At 39.2% G+C, this 17,666-nt stretch overlaps 1 protein-coding gene across 2 annotated transcripts in view; it reads right to left on the bottom strand.

Moving 5' to 3' along the window:
• The window catches only part of LOC121884003 (thyroid hormone receptor alpha), a 130,268-nt gene that overhangs the window by 15,794 nt on the left and 96,808 nt on the right, over positions 1–17,666 (bottom strand). Inside the window, exons 1-3 of one of the 2 annotated variants that reach the window (XM_042392488.1) lie at positions 7,421–8,632; positions 2,896–2,957; positions 195–316 (exon numbers count right to left, since the gene is read on the bottom strand). In XM_042392488.1, coding sequence (XP_042248422.1) covers positions 195–316; positions 2,896–2,957; positions 7,421–7,452 — 216 coding nt within the window. In that variant the 5' untranslated portion in view covers positions 7,453–8,632. Of the gene's footprint in view, positions 1–194; positions 317–2,895; positions 2,958–7,420; positions 8,633–17,666 lie in introns of those variants that run through there. The other variant, XM_042392487.1, reaches the window with a different exon arrangement.

Below are 17,666 nucleotides of genomic sequence, written 5' to 3'. Positions count from 1 at the left end.
GCAGTATCTCTCTTGAAGATGCAGAAACATCCAAAGAAATACACATTTTGGACAGTTCCGCCACACCTATGATTGGATTAAGCAATGATTGGACCATCTCTGTTCTGGGCAGGAGTTGAGCAAGTTAATTCATCTCTCATCTCCTCTGCCCTCCTGTGTGGAAGATTTTAGTAAGTGGGAGATGTTGACTGTACCTTGCAACCCTCGCAGGTGATGCAGCGGTAGTGGTAGCCAGTCGCCTTATCCCCGCACACCACGCACGGCTCATCCTTCTCCAGGTAGCTGGGGATATACCCTGGAACAGAGACGCTAAGAGCTATAGGAGAGGAGGAGGAGGTTGAAGAGGAAGACAGGATGGAATGAGAGAAGGGTAAACAACAAGTGTGAGCGAGGGAGGACGGGCAGACGGTGAGGATGATGAGGTATGGGGGAGATTTTGATGGATGACGGAGGGTTGAGATAAGTGGGGGCCGGAGAGTGGTGGTGATGAGGACGTGAGGAGAGGATGAGAGGAAGGAGGAGTGGAGGAGGAGAGGGAGGAGGGGGGGCTCAGTGTTATCACAGGGGCCTCAATGAAGCTCCTGTGCATAGGGGCCCCAAGAGACTGTGAAACAGGATGGAACATATAAGACTGGCAGTCTTTTCTGCACACACGGACCTGATATCATGCCAGCTTATGAGGTTTACTGTCACATTCCCAGAATTCATGAAGTATGCTTTTCATCTTGACTTCTTCTTTCATTTACTTTCATGATTTCTCTGGTGAAATGTTTCTCTCAGCCTCTTGATTATTTATCTCACACTCAATATGAATGAAGTCATAATTTCTTTAGATCTCTAACCTCTAAGCTGTCATGTTGTTGCACAAGGACTGACAGTCATCTGAATGCTCAGATAGGGCTTTCGCCTCCACTAGGCTGCCCACCTTAAAGTTCTTGAAGAACACAGACCTGCATTTGTACACTTCTTAAGCTCCCCCACCATCACCTATACACACACACACACACGGCTTGTCACACATATGAGCCAACCTCTCGCTCACAGTTAGAGGCGTCTGGAAAGCAGGAGCCCTAAAGCACTCCAGGAGAGTATTTATTGAGTGGATTTTACATCTTATCGTACTACTGACGCCACAGAAAAATTTGATCCTGAGCCAGACATGTGAAACCATTTGCTACTGTCTGCCGTCATGGCACGCTGTCTCTCAGAACAAATGGAGGCAGCTTGGTTTGTGGTTACTCGCCAGAACACTCACACAGTTTTTTTTCCTTTTAAGATATTAAATTGCCAAAAGTGAATTTTGGGATTTAAGTGAAAAGTATAACATATAGAAGTTCACTTTTACTCCTTACTCCTAGACTTTAGAATGAAAACTATTTTTAAAGTTTTCGTTTGACTTAAAATGCTCCTATATCATCCTCCTCCTATATTTAAGCTCCTACATTTAAAACAGTGACATGTTCCAGTGCCAATTTCTCATAATTTGACCCTTGTTTAAATGGTTGGATACTACTTGTTCATTTTTTGTGTAAATTTCAACTGAAGGTATTCAAGATAAAAAATAAAAAAAATATGTGGAACAACACAACTGAGATTTTTGCCCCCAAAGAATAAACAATGGGGCAGATGTAGGATAAATTCTTGTGTCTGGTTCTGCTCCAAGCAGGCATGTGATTCATCGTGTGATCACTTCAGAGTTGCTCTTCTTTTACACTTCGCTGGAGGCAGGAGTGTGTTTTTTCATAAATATGTCCTTGTCTTCACTTATATAACAGAGATGTTTTACTCCTAAGTCAGTCCTTTAGAACTTTCTTCAGTATAATTCTCTAAACTTTGAGAAATCCAGACTCTGTTTTCAAAAAGAGGACAAACACGTGATATTACCGCATGACTTCATTACTAAAAGAAATAATGTCTGTATGAGTAACCCTGTTAGTTAGTTTATTTTTGCCAAATCAAGCTACAGCCTCCTGGTACGATGTATGTTTCTGACCTGATGCGTAATGCTTCATCGTATGCTGTTTGGATTTTCACAAAACGCTTCATACTGCCCACATTTGGCTTCAAGATGTGACAAAAACAAATGAAACAGGGCCGCATGTTGAAGTGAATCACACCGGCTTTATGTCAAATTTAAATGAAGATTACAAAGCCGAGCCAAATGAGAAGTGAATTCAGTACATCACTAGAGAAAACACTGTTAGACACGATTCATTTATCTTTTAAAGGCCCCAATTATAAAGTGACTGCCCTGTCACCAAACTTTAAAACAAAGGATTGGAACCTGCTATAACTTTCAAATGATTGGCAGGGCTTCTAATACGAGACAAACATTAAAAAACAATTTAGTATTTATGTATTCTGATGCTGATGAGGATGAGTTTGCATCAGTAAACAGGAGTGAAACAGGCCTGAAAACACATCATCTAGAAGTCACATAATTTGATTTGAAATTTATTTATCGAATCAATTTATTAATCATGTATGATTAGTAAAAACTGGTCCTAAATGAAGTTTGAAACTGTCAATCATTTTGACTTTGGTGGTTCTGTATCTCAGTTCTGTTCCTTTAGAGTCCGGTCTACCGCTGTACTCAGACCTCATAAACTCAGGCTTTGGTCACCTAGGTGAGCTAATTTATGTCCGACAAAGCCTCTGAAGGAAAATATAAAATGTTGAGGAAGAGATTATCATAGTAATGACACTTAGGACACCATTCAAAGCCCAGGCGAGCCAGCTACAAAGTGAGGGGCTACACTGAACACTGGCCAAATCCTCCAGCAACATCAAAAGACTGAGCATCTTAAAAGTAACCTGTTTCAAACTGTGTTCACTTGGTGTTTTGGCAGCGACAAAAACACAGAGAAGTGAAGGTGGATAAATATAAATACTTACCAGACATACTCTTCATCGAACATTGGCTGTTCTTCCTCTTCCTCTTCGGCACATCTGGCCACCTGCGAGGAGACAAGAGGGAGAGGATGAGGGGGAATGAGAGAGGAAGAAAGGGAGAGGACAATGTTACAATGTGAAAAAGATAAAAACACTATTTATTTGCAGAAATGAAACATTTTCATGATCCATCTATTTGTTGATTACTTGATTAACTGTATAATGTACAAAATGTAAACAAATACATTTATAAGTTCTCAGAGCCAAAATTCTTGTTTATCTGACCATCAGTGCAAAACCCAAAGATCAAGTTACAGTGATGTAAAACAGAAAAGGGTATCAAATCCTCACATTTGAGAAGCTGGAAACAGCAATTTTTTATTCGCTTTTGCTTAATTAATAACTTAAATGATAGCTAATCAATAATTCCTCAGCTTTCAAACATATACATTTCACTACTGCCTCTAGTTTTTATGACATGAGAAACTTTGTGGAAGAAGGAAAAAAGTTAAAGCCACCAACAACACAATATTAATCATTACCAGTGCTGCACCAATTATTTTCATTGTTGATTTTTGCATGGAAAATGACTTAAGTGATCAATTAATAGTCAAAACTGTTACTGATTGATATTCTGCCGATCGACTCTTGATTAATCGATCATTTCAGTACTCATCATCAGACATCACAATAACTAAGCAACCCACTTAAACTCAATGCTGCAGCAGCAGAACAAGCTGTAAACACAGTACTGACATATAATCATCTTATAAAGTTGTTATGGTGTGTTAGCAAATTACTTGGAGTCATGTTTCTGATCAGCTGATGAGTACATCTGTTTTGTGTCCACTGACTCCTTTAGCTGCCCACTGTTTCACCAGCTAGTTCCTAACTGTCAGTCTGGTGCTTGGAAGGCAGCACACAGTGGGTTTCACAAAGCTTTTTTGCTGAAAACAGCTGCCCGCAGCTGCTAGAAACAAGATCAAAGAGAGCAAAATTTGTGGCCTGAGAACCAAAACAATGAGCTAAAAGACACTAAAGTGCTAAATTGAGCTGTGTAAAGCTGCAGAGTCTGGTGATAACTGCCGGTGGATTCGTCACTAGGAGAGAAACGTCTCACGTTACACTTCAACTATTCTTTATATAAAGAAGCTGACTGGTGAAGCTTTTAGCTCACTCTTAAGTTTTTCCAACTGTGCAACTGATGTGACACGTGTCTGTCCGGTGGCCAACAGTTCTCTTTTGATGCTGATAGTGTTGGAACTTTAGATGGCTAGTATGTGACTGCCCGCTTAAAGACAGTCTCGGTCCACAGTTCAGATAAACTGCAGATAAACTTTCCACATTAACAAACAAGTGAAAATATCCTCTAAAGAACGAAAAGGAATGGGCTTTTGTCAGATTGCTTGTGGACTTGCTGGTAGCATGTACGTGCCTTTAAGTTTGCTTGAGTGAAGATAAGTCGCCTCTAAACAGCTTAACCAAGAGTCTCTTTCAATTTTCTACACCCATATGATCTCATTTTCTCTACCACCAAATGCTACTTTTTAAAAAAAACTTTCAATCACATATCTAATTACATACATACATATATATATATACATACACATATATATATATACATATATATATATATATATATATATGTGTGTGTGTATGTACCCACACACATATGTAATTTAAAGCCTTGCACACCTAGTACTTTCAGTGTATATTTGGATCACTCAGAAACTGAACAAATCATACCACCAATGCTTCACATGCATGGACAAACACATATGTAGACTACACACACACACACACACACACACACACACACACTGCAGGATATAGATAATTCCTTTACTCATCTCTTCCCCACATCCTATCTTTTTTCTGTAATTCTCAATCCTTCCTCTTTTCTCACTCTCACAGGATCGAGTCTGCATCTGCTCCTGGCAGCAGATTTGGATTACTGTCCTCTCTCCCTCTCTTTTTTCTGTCTATCCCAATGTCTGGCTGTTTGCTCCACACCCCTCCCATTCCCATTTTCCCTCTCTCCTCCACAAAATCTCTCTCTCTCTCTCTCTTGCTCTCTGCCCCTCCCAATTTGGCTACTGCACATTTCTTTCTGCCGGCTCCCTCAACTTTCCTTCTTTCCTCCCAGTCATTTGTGCTTTTCACCCTCTCCTCCACCCTATCTCTCTCCTCTCCTCTCCACCCTAAACTTCTATCAGCAGTATTAGGTAACACCAGTACCACCATTCTCCTCCCTCCCTCCCTCTCTCTAGCTGTCAAAACCACTCTTCTCTTCCAGCTAAAAAAAAAGAAAGAAAGAAAGAAAGAAAAAAAAATCCTGTGACGTCTCTTTCTCAGTTCTTGCTGCACTTCACGGTTCAGCAAACTTATTAATTTTATTGCTGCGCACATGTTCAGGCAGCACCACAGTGGGAAACCGTCTACTGTGGCCGCTGATAACTGTGAGGTGAGCAAAAGAACAGAAAAACCAACACGAACATTTCTGCATCAATTAAAAATGAAAATAAAAATGTGTCGGTGTTGACAGATTTATGTCCACCGTATGTTTCCACATTATGAGGGAATGCCTCAACTTTATAGGATGTGGAGGGCAGCTAAAAATTATGTTCACAAAGTCTAGAGTCCATTTATGCAAATTAAAAATAATTTATTTCAAAGCAAAGCAGACATACAGTGAGTACTATTAGTTATTGTAATATTAGTCATGAATACTCTAATACTGCAATCTGCAGTGATAAAAAGCAAACATCGAAATAAAACAGCAAGTGAAAATGTTCTGTGCAACTTAAAGCTGCATTAATTCATTTTTGGCCACTTGGGGGCAGCAGAACAAGCTGAAAAGACTGAATAGTGAAGTTGTTAACAGAAAAAATTGCAATCTAGCAAACACAGAGCAATACTGTCACACTATTAAAATATACCTCACACATGTAAGTCAAACACTCTTTGTAGCTCTGTTTTGGTCTTCAACAACTCCTGAGAGAAATAATAGGCTCCACTATGTTCACCAGTTAGTTGCTAACTTTGTCAGCTGTTTGGAGCTGAGCAGGTAGTGTACAGAGACTTTATCAAAGCTTTATCCCTACAGCTGGAAACATGGCTGGAAACCAAAACAATGAGTTGAAAAGAGGCTAGAAGGCTAAAAGGGAACTGCAGAGTTGGATGGTAATTAACTGTTCCCTAAACCTCGTCCTGCTTTCGTCTGTTTAACTTTTGGTCCTTACACAGCACATATGCAGCTCACAATGATAACAATGGCAGATTTACTGCTCAAAATGTAAGAAATTTTTGAAACACTGGGTCATTGATTTCAGAAAGTAGTATACAAAAGCAGGCTTCTCATTTCTAGCCAGCAACCATTGATTTTGCCAGCTGAAATATCAACTATCATGGGCAGATTTTTATCAGCTGTAGCTCATTAGCTAATTAAGTTAACATTAGTTTCACGAGTTGGTCGAAAACAGTGTCTCTCTGGCTGACTTTATTGTTTCCAGGGTTACTACTGCAGGTAGTAAGCTAGTTAGCCAGACATGCTAATGTTTGAAGTTTAAATTACAGAAGATATACATACTGTTTCATCCTTTCCTTACACTTTTGCTTTTGTATTTTGTATCCAAACTCGGCACCTTTCACATCACACATGGTTATTTGATCAGTTGTTAATATAAAAAAAAACATTGATGAGTGCCACTTTAAAGCCACAGTGTTTGGTTCCCTAAATGGTAGCATTAGAAAAAAGACATTGTGGCAGACTGCAATGCATGCTGCTACAAAGCTTTGAATGGTGCTGTAATTACATAAACATATGACAGGTAGTGGCTTTAAATACACCACCCTGGGAACACGTTGTACTACAATTGCAACAAATGCTGTGGTTACAAAGACAGACACAGGAGCCAGTCTGTGGCTCCGTCCTGAGGGCATCAGCTGAAAGATCATCAGCAGGAAGATGCTGTGGTGGGGTGGGTGCTTCAATAGGAGGTTTGTTGTTAACTTAATAACTTTTTGGAATCATTAACATGCTTTAGCGACTGTTATCTCCCTCACAATGACAAAAGACAACAAAAAAGAAGACACATTTACATCACCTGACTGTCAGGTTTCAGGTCCTCCTACTAAACAAATAAGGTACCATGCTAATTTGAACACAATGTACTACTTTGGGAGAGTTTCCCAACTAAGTATTTTAGCAACAAGAATCATAGCAACAAATTAGTTTATGAAAAGTACTTCAAGAATCATGTGCATAACTAGATGATTTGTTTTATTTGAAAATGCCAGACATTTTATTAGATAAAAGTAATTTAATGTAATAATCATTTGGAAATCAAATTTGTGGACTACTAATAAATTTGTCTGAAAACAGTAAGGACAATAATGCAAACAGAAACAGACCTGCGCTTCTTAGGTGCACTTACCACACACAGACATTTCAATTCCATACATTATCTGTGCACACATTCAACATACACAAATCAACACAGACATATATTCACACAAATACACCAACCTGTTGATGCAGTACGGCTGTAAGATATGCATGTTGCTCCTTTTGCAGTAATTTCAGAAGCAGAGCAGAAACCCAGCAGCTCTTTTTTTTGCTGTTTCCGCCTCCCGGCAGTCTAGTTTGGTTAGTACATGTGTCCCTTTCAGCCTTGTTTACATGATATCAGACCGTTGTCACTCACACAGTAGATAGCTACAGTCTGAGTGTGGCTAACAGCTTTTGTTGATCTATAAACCTCTAGCAGGAGATCCTTAAATCCCCGGTCAGCCCCACGGTGAGCTAACCTCCCAGTGACCTGAGCGCTGAAGTCGATCTCACTGAAGTACATAAGAGTCAAACACAGCCTCAAGCTGTTGCTATCAGCTGAGATATCTGAGGCAATAGTCGCTCTCTGCCTCAGACTGGCTTCTGGCAGGAATGGCTACTCTGTTTATTTCCCTCTCCCCCCTCCCTCTTTCTCTCCCTCTCTGCCTTCCAGTTGCTTTCGTCCAGCCTCCACTGCCATCCCCTTGTCTCCCTCCATGTGAGTATGTGTGTGTGTGTTTCAGAATGTGTAGTTCCTCTGCCCATGACATACTCTCTGTCATCATAATACACCTCGTCAGTCTCTGGTCTACCTTTTACGAGGTGCTAGGTTGGATCAGACGGAGGAACGAACTCTCGAGGGTGCTGTTAGGGTTAGATTAAGGTTATGTCTCACTAGAGTTTCCCAAATTGTCCCTCCGGCTGATCCAATCTAGCGCCAACCTTTGTACAACCCCTCTCGCTCTCTATCACTTCCTGTCCCTGCTTTAATTTTGCCTTTCCTCTCTTCTTAACAGCCTGTCCTCTTCCTCTCTTCCTCCATTCTTTTGTTGTCCTCTATCCGTCTCTTGTCACCTGTCATCCCCACTGATATTTTTATACTTGACTCTTGTCACTTTCTCCCTTCATGCCCTCTTCCCTCTCCTCCTTCTATTTTGCTCTTTTCATTTTGTACCTCAGGAGAAAACAAAACAAAAAAAATTGCTTTGCCTCTCTACATTCAAACTCACTTAAGCTTTAATGCTAACTTGGTTACATAACAGCAGTCTGATGCAGTCTCCCCAGTACAGCTGAGTGAAGTCTTATGAGGACACAGAAATGCTTGATAACTCATCAATTGAATTAGATTGCACTATGATCTCTCTTTGCTCCGAGCGTAATCATAACCAGTTAATTATGGGGCTTTTTTCTCATCTTTATTCAAGAGCGTGGTCTTTCAATTTGAGAGCATGATTTATTGATTTTCACCTTCAGATTTTGTAATTCTTTCCCTCAAACCCTGCCCTCGCACTCAGATAGCTCCTGCTTGCACACAGATTTGCTCTGCTTCGGCTCAAACTGTACGCTTGCACTCAGATATATTGTTGCTTGCACAGATTTCCTGCTCCAGCTTCAGCCCTTCTCCTCACACTCAGGCTGCTTCTGTGCACTCGTGAAATGTCTGCTCTCAGATTTCTGCTCTGCTCTCGGTTTTTTGTGCAATAACCATGTCAAAATCCCCCGACCAATAGAATACCAGGTATAGTGTTGACAAATGAAATGATCCCTGCCTCCTTGTGGGCGCATTCACTTTACTTCTTAGAGCGTCCTGTACGGGCAGTTACTCTTTAACCAGGGTACATCCACTCCCAATCTCCAGGGCTTTATTAAATGTACTTCCCTTTATAATTAAAAGGACAGTTAATATGTATACCAATGCCTGCACATTTTCCCATAATAGCTACATATAATAGTACCGGTTGGGGGATTGTGACAGGGTTATTGTGCAAAGAATCCGAGCACAGAGCAGAAATCTGAGAGCAGATGTTTCAAGAGTGCACAGAAGCAGCCTGAGTGCCAGGAGAAGGCCTGAAGCTGGAGCAGGAAATCTGTGCAAGCAACAATATATATCTGAGTGAAAGTACACAGTTTGAGCAAAAGCAGAGCAAATCTGCATGCAAGCAAGGGCTATTTGAGTGCGAGGACAGGGTTTGAGGAAAAGAATTACAGAATCTAAACGTAAAATCAAGAAGCCATGCTCTCAAATTGAAAGACCACACTCCTGAATAAAGATAGGGAAAAAAAAGCCCCATAGTTATTGCAGAGGCCACAGTTGCAGTTGTATAAGCAGTGTGGTTGAATGATCACTAGCAGGGTGCATCTCAAGCAAAGAGCTACTACACAGCATGCTACGCACCGTCAAATACTGTAAAGTCTAATCTAAAGTCTAAAGTCTTCAAGTGCTTAAATAGAATCCTGGTCTTGGCTGGTACACACAAAACGGCTAATTGCTAATAAAGGCTAATAAAGGGTTAGACTTGCTTGTACTGTTTGTCATTAACACAAATTCCATCAGTACAACAACAACAGCATACTCAACACATTCTGCTTTCCTGAAGTACTGTTTTCATTTATTATTTCCAATTGCTTCTACTTTGATGTATATTTTTTACCTGTGTCAAACTACTGTCAATGAAACTAAACACCTCCTGCAGCTGTTTCACTTTAAAAGCCTTTAATGAAAGGAGCGATTATGCTATTTTAGCCGCTACAGGGCTTTTAACATGAAATACTCATGCAAGAAGTGTCTAGTTTGGTTTCACTTAACACTGATCAAAAGAACAGCAAAGAAGAGACCATTGGACTTGTGGCTTCTTATTAAGAAGTAAACCATGACTGTTGCTGCACTGGTGGAACTACTACTTTGGAAAATACATTAACTTGACATTTTCAAGGCAACAGGTAAACATGGCGTAGGTTTTGAAACATGAGAAACAAAGAGAAATCTTTCTAAAATATGATCAAATGTAGAATACTTAGCCAACAGGTACATACTTCTCTGTAATATAAGCCTGTTTCAAATAAAGGTTCCGACTTTCTCTGCAATTTAATCAATACATTCTCAAATATTTGAAAGTCTTCTGTATAAAGTTTGCACTTATTACTGAGGACAGGCAGGGTAGAATCCTACGGAGACAGTTCACATGATGAAAACCTCTGAAATAAGCTGAGACTCAATAATGGAGTCCAGCCATCCAACTATAAATGACATTAAGTAATAAATACAATCTCAGCTTAAAATGATGGCAAAATGCCTGTCAATTTAACATTTATATGCAACAGCAAGGCGAGAGGGGATATGAGGACAACAGTTGGGGCAATGGGACTGCAGCCTGAGCAGTACAGTGATATTGTTCACAGGACACAAAGTCATCGATAAAGAAGTGGTGACGATGAGCAAAAACTCAATCTTTTCTATAGAGGATGGGGTAAAGAGTGCTGTGAAGTGACTTTTGTAATTGTTAATCTTGTAGGCATTAGATTTGGTCAAAATTTCATCCTCTCTAATGCTTATTCCTTCCAAATAAAGGTTCTTAGATCATTAAATAATGTTACCTGACATTCACAGTTCAATTATTTAAAAAAAAAAACAACAACAAATAAATAAACCTTCCAGGATATTTTATTTTTTTCTTTTCTGTATAGATTTAAAACAATTTGTCAAGAATTGTTTAACTGTCACTTTTATTCAAATGGTGAATATTTCCTTTTGGATTTATCTTCTCTTTGTCTCCTTTATTTCCTCCCCTCACTTCCGCTAGCGTCTCTTCCATTTTACTGACAATGTCACCCTTTTGTTAAGCCTCAACCAAGCACTGACAGTTTTAGCAACACCTCAAGGTAAATTCCACAGCGTCAGTTATCCGTCAGATGCGTTGGTGACTAAAGAGTAGGAAACAGCGTAGAAAATGTCGATTTGAAGAAAAGAAAGCCGAGATGCTGCTTTTCCATTCAGGTTTCTGGTGTATAACTAATGGTTTTATTAAGAGTGACTTTAAATGACTGAGCAGTGGTTCAGTGTCCTGCAGAAATCACATGGCTGTTGTTAGACACACTGGGTAACCAGTTGGTTGCAGGGTGTCACAAACTAATCGACCATGTCATCTGTAGTCATGTGTAAAAGTTCAAAAGCCTACATGGCAGTGATGAGTCATTTGCTTAAAAATGGGGTCTGACCTCAGTGACTCTGAAAGTGTTCATCAAACTTTTGAACATTAGAATATCATTTGCATTTCTCTCCTGCCCTCCTGTTGTCTGTCTTTATTGACCCTTTCATTGTATTTCATTGTATGTCATTTTAAAACTTGACTTTTTAGTATGTGTTGTTGTTAAGTACTCTGTATTGTGTTGTGACATTGTTTTATTGGTGGATGTGTACTGTATTAGGCGGTGTGTGTTAATTAAGATATGTAATTGTATTCTAATTCTAGCTTGTCTTTTTAACATTTGGCAAGGGACAACAGATTAAAATTAGCCTTTTAGGAGAACTCTGGCTAAGTCACAGTTCTTTTTCCTGTTGATGAATGAGCAGTATCCCTGCTAAACAAATAAATACATTACATGAAATACAGTTGCTCTCCTACACACACACACACACACACACACACACACACACATATACGGACTTACTGTATACACTGTTATGTGCTGGCAAATTCATGTTGCATTGCGCTGGTGTCCAGCCTTATTTTTTTCTAGAGGTCAATAAAAAGGCAGCCAGATTGAATGGATATAGTTGCATACTACAAAATCATAATCTATATATCAAATGCAAGCACAGTATATAAATAAATAATTTTACATACATACTAAATACATAGTCAAATATTGAATGTTAATGCTGTATCCTTCTGCTAGGGGTCCTCTAGAAATATTGCTTTTGTTCAGACTTTGGATTTTCTGTGACTTTTGCATTCTCTGCTTGTCTCCTCTGAGCACGTATTTATTCAACTGCTACAAGTGAAATTTTAGACAAGTAGCATAAAGTCATTTTCTGACACCATTCTCATGTATGTACCCTAAATATGGAACTACCACCGGTGCTCGGTTAGCTTAGACTTGAAACAGGAGGAAACAGCTGTCCTGGCTCTGTCCAAGGTTTAAGTGTCAATTTTACATTTAGTTTTTTGTACATCTAAACAAACAAGATATATTGTGTTAAATAATGAGCTTTAGAGGTAGTGGTAGGTGATTTTTGTTACCTTTGGACAAAACAAGGTTAGCTGTTTTCAGTCTTTGTGCTAAATTAAGCTAACCAGCTTCTTGATGTAGCTTCATATTTATGGTACAGACATGAGAGTGGTATCAATCTTCTCATCAAATTCTCAGCATGAAATCAAACTACTCCATTAAGAATAGAAGTTTTTTATAATATTTCTTTGAGCTTAAATGTGCACTTTCATTTCACAGCTAAGTAGGTCTAAGTTGGCTAACTGTAGCTTTTACAGTAAGTTTTTGAAAATGAACAATGGAGCAGATGTATGTTAAATCCTTGTGTCTGAACATACATGTGATTAATCATGTGATGTCATCTTTAGTATGCTCTAGTGTGAGCTGTCATAAATTAAAGCTTACTGCACTATATTTAACTATACAGGAGTAAGTTGCTTGTGTATGTCACTATATCTTCTACTACTCTTTAGTTGGTTATGTAGAGCATTCTTGAATGTAATTCCCAGAAAAAACAGCAGCCAGGATTTCATGATGGAACCACAGCATTGAAGTGAAGAGCCTAAAAATCCAGCTCAGTTGACCAAAATGCCACTTTCATGTGTGAAACTGTGACTACATCTACATGAATCCAGCTAAATTCTTAAATGCTGTTGAGCAAAAATGACATGCGTCCACAGCAAGAGTTTCAGCTCGTTTCTGCAAACAACCTCCGTCCACATTAAAATGCCAAAGCAGGTAATTCATATGGTATTCTATTTTTGTTTCCGCAGAAGCTTAAACATTTTGTTTAATGCAAGCAAATTGCAACAATTTCTTCTAGGTTCGTTTAACTCTAAATAAGCTATCGAAACAGACAATAAAGAGAACACACTTGCATGAAACCGTCTGCCATTGTCGTTATTATCGTTGTGTTTCTTCTTCCTCTTCTGGAGTCTGTATTTGTCATGAAACACCAGTAGACCTTCATGTCAAACTTTGAGAAGTCTGAAAAGAGTCTTCCCAAGTACTACACATGATGTTGTTATATGGTATCTGTTGTAAATGCCCCAGATGAAGGAATGTGACCACCAGTGGTCCTCTGTAGGCCACTGGTGGTAGACCAAAGGAGGTCACGTGATGTTGTTATATAGTATCTGTTGTAAATGCCCTAAATGAAGGAATGTGACCACCAGTGGTCCTCTGCAGGCCTTGTGGTTTTGGGTAGAGATACTCTCCTAGAACGTAGCCACTCATGATGTTTTCAATGGCACAGCTGTAGAACTTCCTGAGACTCTGTTGGCCTAAACCAAACTTCCTGATACACTCACAGCTGTGCCTTCTTAACCACAGATCCTGAGTGTATATCCTATGACAGGATCAGACTTAAAAGCGCTGACTCTCTCTTTCTGCGGGAGAAATGCTAGCCTGTAATCCACCAGCACCTGCTTGGTTTTGGGAGAGGTTATCTGCCTGGCACCGCTGCGGCAGATCTCTTTACATCTGCTCCACGGGCTGACGCTTTGCCTCTGGAGATCAAGTCAACAACTGTTGTGCTGTTGGCAAGCTTCACGGTGACGCTGCAGGCATGTGTGGCCTCGCTCGCAGTCATGCATCCAAAAAGAGGACATTGAGTACTTGAGAGGACAAAAAGACTGATTTACGTAGTTATTTTTTAAAGTTGATTAGGTTCAAAGACTACGCAGGCTCTCATGTGATGGATAACTGTCACGCTTCAATTAGATGGCATCCTGGCATTAAATTTCATTGGGGAGAAACCCTGCCTGCAACCATGACAATGTTGTGACATATTGCTGTCTAGTCACATGAAGCCAGGGGTTAGCTAGGATGCAGTCATGTGTGGTCATGTGGTAAGGTGTTGAAAGTGGTGCACAAAGGCCCAAAGGCCATAATCACTGGAGTTGTTCTCACCGCAAGATGGGGATCACAGTGCGGGGACAAGGTGTAGTGTAGATTTGTTTCACTAGTGTGCCCCAGGTGGCAACATTGTTTTCTATCAACACACAAACACGACTTCCACACTGTGGTCTTCTGGCAAAGACCATGATATGCTTTCAAGGTTGTGTTCTTCAGTTCTGGGAGCGCTGAGACACAGAGAAAGAGCTTTGTCGCCTTTGAGGTCACATTAAGGACATTGGCCGTCTCATCGGATGCACATAGTTTCAATTTTGACCTCTCTGAGTATTGAGCACAGTGGCAAGTTGTAAAATCAGAGAAATATGCAATGCCCAAGGTAGCCCTGCCACAATGTTTGGTGTCTCTGTTCCCCCCAGAGGAAAACAAGACTAGAATGAGCATCAGTCGTGACCATTACTTCCTTTATCCAGTGTAGTATGTGGGATGCCTCATGACTAGTGTGTCAGAAGTTTTTTGGCTTCTTTTGCCTAGTTTGACAATTTCTACAACATGTTCTGTGATGTTGCTTCATAGGAGCAAAGAGTGCTCTATCAAGCACAACTGTAAACATGGTGAACAAGTGAAAGTGAAGTTGATCTCCATCTTCATCTTCTCGATCACCATCATGATTAATGTCAGGAAAGTAACGAAAGACTACAAACTACGATCGGTCGTATAATTCAGCGTGTACTCTGTAGTGTTCCTTGACCAAGTCACAGCATAAAATTATGACTCAGCGATTGCCTTTTCTGGCACAATCACCATCTCGAAGGACAAAAATATTGTGTTCTTCTGTTATTTCTAGTGGTAAAACATTTATACTAATTATTATAGACTTAATTTGTAAGGACATCTCCATTTACCATATTGTGGTTTTATTTCAAAGACAGAAAAAAACAGGTTTTGATAATCTAAAAGATATCCAATCCAAAATAACGTATCTATATACATCTATCTTAAACACGTCCTTACATTAAAACAAACACTTTCTGAAGCTCTTACCCATTTGTACAGCTTGTCTGCTTTGAAAATGAGTAACAATTATTTTATATATATATATATACACACACATACACATACACACACACACACATATATATATATATATATATATATATTCATATTTAAAAATCACAATGGAAAAGGAGAAAAAAAAAGCAAAAACAAAACCCAGGTAGAAAATGAACAACAAGTCTAAGACACAAACACCTCTGTGTCTTGAATTAAAGCATGGTAAACATCAGGAAAGATTTAATCACATCTTGGTATAAAAAGTCCTTCTACTACTTACTTCATTACTTAACTTCATTGTTTGCCTGTCACACAAGTCAAATGGCCAAGGGGCTTGTGAATTAATACACAGCTGTTTGCTTGTGCTCCTTCAGCTAATGAACTCAATGTACAACAACTTTTGAAAGGGGGTGGAGGAGGGATATGACTTCTTTGTGCATTTTACCCACAGAGTCATTCTGTTCCTGGTAAAGTCATCAGTTTCTTAGGAAATATACATAATGCTGGCAGGAAAAACAGGAAGTGAGCATTCTCTCAAATGGGGTACTTTTCTTTTAAAAATCTGTACATACTGAATGCGTACTGGCGCAACTTTTACTTTTTTACACTGGAGTTGAATGTATAGAAAAGAATTGAAAATGTTGTTATGGCTACAATAATACCCATGTTTATACCATGATTATAAATCTGACTGCTTATGGTAGTTTTAAAGCACAGAGCGCTGAGTGACTGCCACCACCAGTGCCTGTTTCCAGCAAAAGCACCCAAGAGAATAATGTGTTTTGGCTCTTTAACAGTGATGAAATCAGCTCCTTTGTGATCTGTAGGACAAGAATTGAAATGAACAAGAAATAATCATCCAAAGCAACATGCTGATATGTAAGTGTCTGCATTCAAAGCAAATCCTTGCTTTTATGTCATTGCATTATTCTAAACTGCCTATGAAATAGCCCAGTCATTGTTCACAGCCATTAAACAGATAGCAAATCCCTACAGCATGTAAGCCGCCTTGCTGCTTTGATTGAGTTGTTAATATACCTTGAAAAAAATCATTCTGATTCTACTGGAGACCAGGAAAACATAGTCAACGTGATAATGGTTAGACACTCCCCTTAAATTAAACACACCTGCCAAACAAGCCATCTCTGCTTCAGAACTACATGATCCTTCATGACGTCCATGTTGTTTCACTGAAATGAACACTTGTGACAAAGCCATCCATGAACTTTCCAATGGACTAGGAAGGATTAAACAAGACTACTGTAAGAGTCTACAACCATGCTAGCAGCTCTGTGTGGCTGCATTATATCCTAGCATTAGCCTGCTAACATGCTCATAATGACGATGCTAACATGCCGATGTTTAGCAGGTATGTTTACAATCTTGACCGTCCTATTTTAGTTTGTTAATTAGCACTAAACACAAAGTATAGCTGAGACTGATGATTTAGTCATGAATCAAAGTAGAGGAAAGAATCCTTATTAATAGTTGTTGAGATAGATGAGATACTTATAAATCCCAAAGGGGAATAAAAATGTTACAGCAGCCAACAATGAGCTAAAAAACAATGTGGTAAAAAAGATAAAAGTAACAAATGCAATTAAAGGCTAAATTATATACAATAACTAAATAAACTACTCAAATACTAAGAAAACAAATAAAACAAAGAATGGGATGGTCAGGTGGATATAAGGAAACATCCTTTGTTTCTCTCTGCTCTTTTTATAAGCAAAGATTTATGTAAAAAACATTCCAGTAGGGCTCCACATTAAGTTGCTTACATCATTTAAAATGACAAGCGCTGCTGGCAGGTGTAGCTAATTAACATTTATGCCATTAGTAACATACCAAAAAGCCAAAATCAAACTTACGTATACTAACTAATGTTTAGTTAGCTCTTTGCAAGCCAGTGTCTGCAGTTGTCCAAAGACTGTTTGATAGAGAAGGAGGCATCACTCTGTGACTTCAGTCAATGAATACAAGATGAGCATTTCTGCAGTCCAACAGCAGAGTCTTCTCTAGTAAAATGATCTTGCTTATTATGTCACATCAATGTTAGTAGTCAGAATCTCCAAGTTTCATGAACATCATATCAATAACTTCCAGTATTTGGAGGAATTAGCTCATGTAAAATAAGACGTGTCTAAGCAAGTAGGCCACACTTGTTATTTCAGTGTGACAGGTACATTTAACCATCATTTAATACCTTCTACCATTGTGTTATGTACAAATGTACTACAGTGGATTCAATGAGGGACTCAAAGAAGTCGGAGTTGACACTGGATTCAGAATCGATAAACATGTATCAAACCCCACTCCCATAAAAAAA

This window comes from Thunnus maccoyii, chromosome 18 (genome assembly GCF_910596095.1).
Source record: "Thunnus maccoyii chromosome 18, fThuMac1.1, whole genome shotgun sequence".
NCBI classification, from domain to species: Eukaryota; Metazoa; Chordata; class Actinopteri; order Scombriformes; family Scombridae; genus Thunnus; species Thunnus maccoyii.
The sequence above is the reverse complement of the archived record's forward strand: the minus strand, read 5'-3'. Positions and strand labels throughout refer to the sequence as shown.